This window comes from Protopterus annectens, chromosome 8.part0, assembly GCF_019279795.1.
Source record: "Protopterus annectens isolate FY-2018-M chromosome 8.part0, PAN1.0, whole genome shotgun sequence".
NCBI lineage: Eukaryota > Metazoa > Chordata > Ceratodontiformes > Protopteridae > Protopterus > Protopterus annectens.
Window position 1 is genome coordinate 993,146,851 of NC_056741.1, and position 11,927 is coordinate 993,158,777.

An 11,927-nucleotide genomic window follows, 5' to 3' on the forward strand; every position below is an offset into this window, starting at 1 on the left:
ACTTTTTTATGGCATAATACACAAAATGCAGTTTTTGTTGAAGCACGCAATAAACATTTGTCATATTCCACATGGTTTTCTTTGACATACCAGTCAAATATTGTAATACATTTGCATAATGCCTTACTATCAACCTGCCCTAATAAGGTTTTACATTTACTAATGTGCTGCATATACCGACATTGCAATTTACTAAAGTTTGGTTTACTCCTGCATGAATTATAAATAATATCCATACTGTCTATGATCATCCAAACTGTCTAATAATATACAAACTAACATCATCCACACTAAATATGTGACACATAAAAAAGTCTTACCAGTTTAGCAAGGAAACAGGTGATCAGGCTGTCGTTGCTGATGGCTAGAAATTTTTTAGAGTCACTTGAGAAGCTGGTGAAGCACAAATGGCAGCGGACTGCTGTACAAGTAGACATCCACCTTTTCTTGGAGAATTTATGGCACTGAAACTTTCTTGAACTAGTCTCACTCCGGATTTTATATGGCTAAAAAAACTTTACTACTGCAAGCTGCATAAACTGGAATACTTCTGTTTAGGATTTACACATACGTACAAATGTTAGTTACTGCAATGTGACTGAAGTGACCCTCTGCAGGGCTTACCATCACTCCCCCTGTGTTTGAATGCAGATTTTAGGTTCAAATGTAGGCTAGCTTGCCATTTGCATTCATTCATCTTTGCTAAAAACAGCATGGACAATATCCGATTTCCCTTTACACTGTAGATGAATGGTTTGCAGAAACATCAATAAAGGCATCCAAAAGTCATTCTCCGTTTGGCCTTGCCAGACTTCACCAGCAGTCAGTCCTTCAGTTCAGTGAATGCTGCTATTGCTCATTGTCTGCCTTGTTATTATTTTCCCAGGTACCTGAAGACCCTCTCCAGCACTGTAAGATTTTGCCTTTTTCTTTGATTTTTACATTGCCACCACTGTCGATTAATTCACTCTTCAGATACTGAAATGACAATCACTGATCAGCTTTTGACAATAGCTGCTTTGTGCTACCTGAGCTATAAAGGCCTGCCATAGTCCATTCATAATCCATGGTTGTAACCTCCCCATAAATACAACAGAAACATTTCTGGTAGAGGAAACTGAACTGATCCTAGAGCATAAATAAATAAGTTGTTCACTGTAACTGGAGAGACAAATTGAATGCTGTATAAAACAATAATGTCAGTACCTTATTAATGGAAATGTAGCTAAACCTTAAAACCTCAAAAATAGGTAAGTATTGTATTTTAGTTTTGTAGTCCATTTAGCAATCTAAACCCTATGAAATATTTTAATTTGTTTTCCTATAACATTATGTTTATCAGTGTCTGCACTGCGGGACTAGTAATTTTTTTCTTTACTTACAGGACAAAGAACATGAAGACAGCAACACTTATACAAATTATGATCCGTCCAGTAGAAACAGTTGCCTGTATGCCAATTTAGAGCAGGAGGACTCTGATGCTGTTTATGCAAATACATGAAGAATTTTACTGAAGAGTGGAAGAAAACATCTCAAAACTGAAATACACTTGCTTTGTAAAATTAGAAATTATATTATTCTTCTTTTCAAAAATGTGCATTTAAAATACTGTTTAGCAATATAACATGAGTGTTATAATGCAAATTTTGGATTGATGTTAAGGAAACTCTGCTAGTGTTTGGGGGTATCATGGGGAAGTTGATGTAACAGATAAGGCAACATCACTCATCTTCCACACACTGAGCAAAGAAAATCAGCATAATCCAGAATAACAGGAGTAAGGCACACAATTTTATATTCCTTTTTTTTGCATTTATTCTGATGTAATAGTGATCTTAAGTCAACTAACCAATATAATTTTGCATATCTTAATGTTCAGATTTATCACACTGCTTACTAAATGTACTTCAGTTGCCTGCATTTGTCCTGCATAAAATCTTATACCCAGTTCTACATTTAAAGAGAAAAAGAAAAAGAAAATAAATATATATATATTTGTGATGTTATAAGTTGTTCCATCAATCTGTTTCAGTAAATGAACAATTATGCCTTTTTATTGCAATAACAAGAATTTTCCTTGTACAGAGAACATATACAAAGAAACTGAATGCATTAAGGTATTGTTTCATATGTGTTCTCAGTCTGTAAACATAATCAGAACTTTTTATGAATATGCATGTATATATGTTAAGATTTCAAGTATTGCAGTAAAGTATAGTGCCTTTTAAATCTTCATTAATAAAATACGGGGCCATATCCATTAACAGTTATACAAAGTGCTACTATCATTTTGGCAGTAAGATGTGTAGTGCTGTCAAAATGATTGCATGTTATTTGGTATTCATTAAATGCCTCTACCTGATATGTAGAGATGTAAAACAAAGATAAATGGCAGAATATGCTAATGACAACATAAAGATCTGAAGCACATGCTAATTAACAAGTCCAACAAGGTGGAGCTATTCAGCAACCTATAAAGCAATTGTATATATTCAGTGTAGCCATCTGCCCAAAACATCAAAACTCTTTGGAATACAAACACAGTTACACTTAGAAAAAAAGCATGTTATACTTTCTGTTGCAATTATTATGCTGTATGTGCAACAGGCTTTAAATCATTGTTCTGCTGCAGCTGCCAGAACTTGTGTAAGAAGAATGGTGTTTAGACCCTGTTTGACTTATCCTGGACTGCATAACACAGAAATTATTGAGAGATACAGGGTGGATAGGTTAATAGTGGAGGAAATATGCAACCTCTGCTTTCCCAATCGCAACCCCCAGGGAAATTGTGCAGAACCCATTCCAGCGGAAGCAAAGGTATATGTTGCATTATGTATACTAGCTACTTGTACTTTGCAAAGACCCAAAAGGGATATATTAGGAGTTCCACAGGCCTCTAGCATATTATATCAGTTTTTAAATGCAATGATACTACATGCAAAGGATCACATCTGTTTCCCACACAGCACACAAAAGAGAGCAAGTCCCATGCAGGACTCCGATACAGTAGCACACTTCCCTGAAGTGTTAGTAACACTAGACTGCACACACATAAAAGTAAAAGCCTAACCTCATGAAAAGGGAAGGAGGTACATCAACAGGCAAGGTTTCTACTCTATAAACTGTCAGGTTGTCTGTAATCCCTAAGGGGTCATATATATAGCATCTGTTCAGGTAGCCCAGGCAGTTTCCACAACTCACAGATATGGCACACTTGTGAGCTGTACACTGGGTTTGCTAGGGGTGACATTTCTCAAAGGAATCTAGTGGGGTATGCATATTATACAGTGGATGCCTGGCTCATAACGTCCATGAGACTCCCGTACAACCCCACTGAACAGACATACAATGAGGCCCACACTTAAACATATGAATATCATAGAATGTGTGTTTGAATTGCTCAAATCAAGGTTCCAGTGTCTAGAAAGACCAGAAGCACAACCTGGGCACCTGTAGAGAAATGCTTACAGTCTGTCATGTTACACAATATAATTCTCAAGAAACAGTTTCTACAAGGACAGCAAGGGGCAGGACCACAGTTTTAAGAACCACTTGCAGGGCCAGCACCAGCATATACAGATGAGGAGTCTGAGGGAGACCCACCAGCTTCAGATGGTGTTAGCAAACAGAGGCATGCACAGTATGTTCTGGCTAAGAGGCAGAGGATAGCACATGTAATCACTACATAGGTAAAAACTAGGATCTCACAGACATACACATAGGAAAACTGTTGCCTGTCAAACTTCTCAAACTTTACTTAATCATGTAATGGCTGCCATGTTTTTATTGCATCAGACAGGGACATCCTCCAGAGACACAACTGTTACCTGTGGTATGACAAGTTAAGTGTGGAACTTGTAATGAAAATAAGAAGGTTACTTACTAGCATCCTCTCATAGAGATGTGTATATGTCCCTAAGTAGAGCATTTGTCTTAGGTGTAAATTTATGTAATTACTATCTCCTGTGTCTGATTTAGGTAATATACCATTACATATTCTAACCAATACTGTCCATCAAGCATTTCAATTAACCACTGTCTATAAAGCATGGATCAGGTAAATTATATATTCATTTTCATAACTGTACTAAGAAGCAAGATTAAAGTACCTATTGTTTCCACTGTTTAGTTGCAGCACTCATTGAAATGTAATTAGCTTCAACAATTATATAAGCAATCATTCACAAATGATTAGGAACAAGAAATCAATACTTTTTCTTCTGTAATAAATATTGATAAATACAAGCTTGTGAGTAAGCAAGCATTAGCTATCCATTGTTTGCGTCAGACATATAAGCAACCCTAAGTCACAAAGACATTTGCAAAGGGCAGGGCACAGTCATCATTTGCACAGGGTGGGGAGGGGATAGTACGGCAAGTTGACCCCAAAGGAGTAAGTGTGTGTGCAAGTAAGAAACACTTATATCTATCAGAGTATGCAGTCTTCAGGGAAAGTAACAACAGCTGTATAACACTCACAAGTACTGTTTAGTTGTTTGCATGTGTGTAAGGTGATATGGTTGTGTTTTTTTTCTAATGTGTGTGTTTCTGCATGAAACAAATCAAGCACTGTGCTAGCACTGCATCCTGGCATCCTGGACTGGTTTAGCCATGCATTGTAGAGTAGTCATTTCAGTGTCATTACCTCCACCCACAAGATCCACCTCTGCCAGGAGTTGCACTGCTACTTCCATGGCTCGGGATAAAAGTTAAGGTGCTACCTGAATGTGAATGATGTCTACGTGATGAGCTCTCCTCATGACTGCATGCAGGACCCCAACCCCATGGCCTATCAAGCCCAGAGGTGGACACTGCAATCACAGATGGAGGAATGGAAGTAGTGTCACCATGGGAGCAGGATGTTGCACGGCCACATCTGCTAATACCAGAAGACATATCAACTCTCCAGCCTCATGGATGGCCACCCACCCCAGCAGACATTCTGTCACAGACACTACCCCATCCAGTGTGTCATTCATACTCTCCAGTGAGGCGCCCACACAGTTCAAGGAGCCATGCTTGCCAGAGTGCATGTTGTTTGGTACTCACACTCTTTCTTCTGAGGCCCCTTGTGGAATGTGCCAGTTCCTCCACTACGGCATTACACCTATCTCTGGCAGCACCTAATAATCTACCAGTATCAGGAGGAGGGTGGACATCAGGCTTCCTCTGAGCACCTCTACCAACTCTCGTGTGGGTTAACTCACCCTCACAATGGCTACAGGGAACATCTACCACCTTTGCAACTGGAGTTAACACACTATGCTGATCAACTGTCACCTAAAATATGTCCTATATCAGAGGTTTCTGTATCATGGATATGCATAGGCATACTGTAAAGTAAAAGCAATTGCCCTTGAGTTAAAACTGACTCATGATGACTCTATAGGAGGCCACAATAGGATTTTTGTAATATATTAAAGAAGTAGATTGCCAGGCCTTTCTTCCACACAGATATTGCTGCTGCCTAGTTGTTCCCCAGCTAGGTTTTGAACCCAGGTCTACCAGACGGTAACTCTGCACTTTAACTTCTGTGCTATCAGGCTGTGAGTAGGCATACTTACTCTGTCTGAAATATGGGCAGGGGATGTAGGAGACACAACCTCAGGATCAGACTTGACCCTTTGCAACTTCAGACCATGATTATTGATCATCACCACCATCATCATCAGTGGCTACCAATACTCTGACATCAGATGGTAAGAGTTCCACAGTAGCACTATCAGGATCACCTATGATAACAAACAGTATACACAGCAAACAGAGAATAAAACAGACCAAAACCTTTGTCTTGCAGCCTGTAATCCAGATGCTCCTGTAATGAGGAAAGGAAAGGAAAGGAAAAGAAAGGAAAGGAAAGGAATGGAAAGGAAAGGAAAGGAAAGGAAAGGAGACTGAGAATGGAAAAGAAACAATAAACAGAGAGCAATCCCCTTTATATGTTCTAATTAAGAATGTTCTCATAGAAAATTTACTGAACTGTCAAATTTCTTCTTCCACCAGCAGTCTCCTCTATCTCTCTATTACTGTGTCATCTGACTAACATATCACTGACTCTACATGTATCACACATATAAGATATATGCATAAGTAGGTATAACAATGACATTTGTAGTTTGCATTCCTGGAAGTTCTGCTTGAAACACTCTGGGTTTGCCTTCCATATCAGCACCAGCATCAATCATTCTGTGTGAACCCTCTGCAAGCTATCTGGATCTTTGACAGTACACAGGAACTCCTCTGTTTCAGATAGTGATGGTCCAGTAGAAGGACCACCTCCTGTAGCCACCTGTTCCCAGGTAACTGCAGCTGCCCTATAGTAAACAGAGGTTATCATATTATTTGCAGTGTATAGTATCTGTGAGTAACTTCTCCCATGCCCTCCAGCAACATTGATGTCATCGACCATTTGCTGCCATATCCTCTGTCAGGCAGACGGTCACTTCTGCCATTCCTACATCAGTGGATGGTGGCTTGCAGTGTACAGATTTCTTTTTGGATGCTATATACCTCTATAAAATGAAATAAAGAATAAACAATAAATTAAATATATAATACACAGACAGGATGGATGTGAACTCAATTATGTGTGAATATATGCATTAGTCATGTGCACACCAATTTGAAAAATAATGCTTCCTATGACTACACACAAGTTAGGACAGCCCCCCCTCCCCAAAAAAAAAATATTTGGGAAATAAGACTCAATAACAGTTTTGTAATGCAGAGAACAGGTTGTTATAACTGTACAATATATTGCAGCATTCAGAATAATAATTCATATTGTACAAGTAGAAATATACAAGACAATTATAGTGTCATCTCCACTGCTGTGGAGGGTTGCCAGGTAGCTGTCATAAACTTAACACATTTCTTTGTGTTAACATATGTAAAAATACCTGATGCTAGGAAATTATAGTACACTCATCTACAATAATTGTTCAAATTCCAGTACAATAATACCTGCAAAATATAAGCCACATAATATTCTGCAGCAAACTTTTTATAATGCAGACATAACTAATATACATGGGCTATGCCAACAGTAAGGGATGATGAAAAAGTAGAAAGAAAAAGAAATGGCTTGCATTGGACATTGCAATTCATTCTTAATGTAACACTATATGCATTCTGTAAGAAATAGCAATATGCCTTGACAAGAAAGCAGTGCAGAAAGTAGTCAATTCTTCCAAAGTTGTGTGCATTTAGTAATCTTGAGCACTCTATAGCCAAACAGTCTCCACACTATGACACAAGTGCATTAGCTATGCAATTACCTTCATATAGTGCAGATTCTCTTCTGTGATTATGCAAATCAGGTGTTAATCAATTAGAATTCCTGAATACCACAATCTGCACTAAGTGCAGGGAAGCTAAACATAGTATAAGGAGCAATGCTATTTCATTCACATACCCTAGCAATGTGTCTATGATTATTTTGGGTACAGGAACAATCAGTGTTTCACAGTCTCCCCTCTTTGATATAAATTTACTAAGGGTGTGTCAGAGAGAAGAATCTTCCAAAAGTCTGAATGTACATTGACTGAGTTAGTAGATCAACATTCCCAGCATTCAAATGTTGTTTTAATGACCACTGTTACTGTCTCTTACTAAGAAATGTTATAAATATTCAAGGAAGTATATCAAGCATTGGTATAGATAACATATGCAATAAAAAAGATACCAATGCTGTTAGGAAAGCATAGAAAAGGGAATGAGGTTCCATAAAGAAAGAGGAATGCACCTGCAGTGTTTGCACTCTCTAAGATTGTGAGTCTACATGGAATTACTAAATGTTGGCAAGATCTCAATCACCCAGACATTTCTTGGCAAATAAGAAAGGACAACTTTCATAACTTGTTTTTGTTTCATTTTCAGTGCAACTTTCTAAAATGTCAGATTTTAAGTACATCTAAATACTTTTCCTCTTTGTTAATGTGTCTTTGTCTATAGCAAACCTGGGAAATACTCTTAAATGTTTTTTCTTACCTTGTTTTGAGTGTTCAAATTCATACAGGCTCCTGTTGCAAGACAACAAAGTCATTAAAACTTCACAAATGTATATTTCCAGTCCTTGTTTCCAAATGTATTTTTTTTCTTTCTCATCTGTGTGCACCGAATGGCACTTCACTGCCAAAGGTAAAATCTGATACATTTAATTTGGAATGCTATCAACAGCACAATTAATATTGTCATTGGTGCACCTTTCTCAGTATGCTGGACAGTACTAATTGAAGAAATTCAAGATGTTACACACATATGTAGCATAATACCTAACTGAATTGAGCTTAACAAAACTCTACAGGGGATGCAGAGTTAGAAACCTGTTCACAGATCATTTTACTAAAGGAAGTCATAATAAATGTTGACACACATTTTGCTGTATGAATGTAGTGAATTGGGAAACTCAAGTAAGGACAATATTGATTAAAAGTGAAAGACAAATATCTAATTTTAAATAATGTAAATATTTGCATGTGTTTCTGTTGTGTAAAAATGAAATAATTTCTATTGTTACTTGCCCCCTTTTCCATTCCATTATCTTGTAATTACCTAAAGTCCTGATGCTGTGAGACATACATGATACTAGTGATGTGATAAGGAGATGTGAGAAGGCTAAATGTGTCAATGTAATGTAATAGTAGCTCTGCTTATTGCTATGTATGTACTGTGATAATTTCATGTTCATTCAAACTGTTACCCAAATCAGTTTTTGAATGATTTTAATAAATTCTGCCTTTAGCATTTGCACACCACTTGGCAGCACAAAAAAACTTTCACGTCTTAAGGGAAAAGGGGAAAAATTAGTTTTGGCAACCTTATGTAGTGCAAACCAACCTGGTAACATTGTGTAGCTATCAGCAGTCTAGATAATACTCATTGATGAAAAACATTTTTCTGGTCAATTTCCCTATGGCACAATGTGTAAGTATAGTTAGCTTAAAGAAAAGGGACAGTTGATGTATTGTTTGAAACCACTTAAGTGATAATTTTACAGAGGATGGCCTGAATATATATTTAATACCATTTTGTTGTTTAAAAATCAAATATTGTCAGCATTGTTAACAACATATGAACTGTTTTCTATCCACTTTCACATTATTTGTTTTTTTTCTCTCAAAAATCTTTTTATTAATTTATAAAAATAACATAACATCAACCATCATACATTGTAAATAAAAACTTTTTAGGAGTTGATTAAAGTTATACAACTTGTAATAACAGATTGCAACTCTTTAGGGTGAGAAAAATAACATACAACAATATATACAATATATACAATAGGTAACCAAGAAACAAATGAGAGGGAAAAAAATTAAATTATAGACATAAGTAAAAATAACTTATGAGAGTAAAAAGATTATAATTATGAACCCAGACAAGAAAAACTTTAGACGCTATTAATTATTAATACTACAAAGGACCTTCTCCAAAACTTTGTTTTTTAAAGCCATTTTTTTAGGACTCTTTATCATAGTTTTCTGAGCAGCAATATATGTATAAGCCATTTTTCTAAAAGTATCCCAATTTAATTTAGTACGGTCAAGCCAATTTTGGGTAATGTAAAGTTTTAAAAGAGAACAAATAAATATAAACACATTAGTATCCACTTTAGAAAAATGAACTATAGGTATGTGAAGTATAGCAGTTTCCCAAGACAAAGTGGATTTATGATAACCCATTTTCTGTAATCTTACTTTCAAAGAAGTCCAAAGTCTATGGGAGAAATGGCAGAACCAAAGAATATGCAACAGGTCAGCATGAGGGAAGGAACAACATGGACAAGAAGGAGATTTACTAGTATCAAATTTATTCAGTTTGGAAGGAGTATAATAAGCATTATTATTAATCATCAATTGTGTATAGAACATTTTATTGAAGGGGGAGTATTCCAGAGTATTTCTAATGGCCAAGAGTTTTTGCTTCTCAGTTATTTGAGAATTATGATTCCCCCAGACATCTGAGAAAAGGCAGCACAACTCTTGTATTAATTTATTTAACAAGTTATATGAATTTGACAACATTTTCACAGGTGATGATATTGTTCTAATTATTGTGTCTAAATTATTAAGATCTTGCTCTTTTGGTTTTGTGAGAATATCTCTAACCATAATCACCTCCCTTAATTGATGTAAGATTGTAGTATACTTACAATTAACTTTCAATGTATTACGTAGGTTCTCCAGGGTCAAGTTTTTATACTTCAAGAGATCCCATACATTCATATTTTTTATAAGGGGATATTTTGTTAAATTGAATGGTGAATTATCCAACTTTATGTTAGGATTTAAGTGAAGTGGTTGGAGTAAATGGAAAATATTATCTAGATTGATAAGTTTTAATAACTCCTGAAAGGCTTTGATCTTTTGTTTAAGGAAATTTGAGATTTTTAAAGTGTTGAGAATATCTATAGACAAGAATGGAATAGCCGCAGGATTTATGTTTTCAGATAAAATATACTGATACCATAACTTAACCCAAGTTGGAGAGTGAATGTGATGAATGTTATTCATTTTAGAAACGGACTATAACTTGTTTGACGAATCAATTAAGTAATAAAGATAGAAATTTGGTAATCCCAAACCACCCTTATCTTTAAGAATTGCTAATCTAGAATACGAAATCCTAACAGTTTTAGGGAACCACAAAAATTTAGCTAGTTCTTTATTAACTTTGTCAAAGAAGGATTTGGGAATTATCTGATCTGAAAAATTAAATTGATATAAAAATTTGGGAAGAATATTCATTTTAATTATTGCGGCTTTGGATAGAAGTGATAAATTAAGACATTCCCATCTACGCATATCTGACATTATTGATAACCATAGTTGATTTAAGTTATTTTGGAATGAAGAATGATTATTATGTTCCATATTAACACCCAAATATTTAACCTCAAAAGTAATTTGAAACTGGGAATCCAAAAGTAAGTAAGATTTATGTGCCATATGATTTAAGGGAAGAATATGTGTCTTCTGAGGATTTATGAGATAATTCGAAGCAAGAGAAAACTGTTCTATAGAGTTAATTATTTTATTAAGATCTGTGATAGGAGTTTGGAAGTATATGACTAGATCATCAGCAAAAGCAGAGAAAAATAATTTAGTATTAAAAGTCCTGGGAATCCTATGAAATGTGTTTTGTGATATGTATAAAAGTAATGGTTCTAAATATAGATTAAAGAGAAAAGGAGACAAAGGGCAACCCTGTCTTGTACCTCTAGTAATCTTTATAGAGGATGATGTGGAACCATTAATGTGAAGTCTAGTAAAGGTTTCTTTATATAGGGTTTTGATTAAATTTATAAAAGAGATGGGAAAATTGAAACAGGACAAGGCTTGAAAAAGAAAATCCCAACACACTCTGTCAAAAGCATTCGAAGCATCAAGGATCAATGCATACATTGGGTTATTATCACCTTTTGTAAGATGGATACTAGATTCCAAAGTCAGAGTGTTGTCCCATACATGTCTGTGAGACATAAACCCTGTTTGGTCCGGGGATATTATTGAAGGTAAAACCTGCTTCAATCTGTTGGCAAGAATAGATGATAAAATCTTGATGTCTAAATTGATTAATGAAATGGGTCTATAATTACAAGGGTCTGTTTTATCTTTATTATTTTTCAAAATTAGTATAGTTTTTGAAGTGTTCCAATGAAGATCTGCTATATCATTTATGTTTATGTAATTGTACACTTTGAGAAGAACGGGAGCAATTACTGGCTTAAAGGATTTATAAAATTCTGGTGTGAAACCATCTGGTCCAGGAGATTTACCAGGTTTAAGCCTATCAATTGACTCAGAAATCTCTTGAAGGCTAAGAGGAGCAGAAAGAAGGCTTTGTTGTTTTTCATTTAACATAGGGAAAATTAAAGAGCTTAGAAAGCTATTTATATGGCTATTTACCACAGATTTAGAAGATTT

General features: G+C 35.6%; 1 protein-coding gene across 1 annotated transcript in view; it reads left to right on the forward strand.

The window, feature by feature from the left end:
• LOC122809191 (sialic acid-binding Ig-like lectin 14) overlaps positions 1-2,006 on the forward strand; it is a 1,573,173-nt gene extending 1,571,167 nt beyond the window's left edge. The window contains exon 8 of the mRNA XM_044080499.1: positions 1,385-2,006. Within this exon, the coding sequence (XP_043936434.1) occupies positions 1,385-1,501 (117 nt within the window). The 3' untranslated portion in view covers positions 1,502-2,006. The remainder of the gene's footprint in view (positions 1-1,384) is intronic.
• Positions 2,007-11,927: the final 9,921 nt, after the last annotated feature.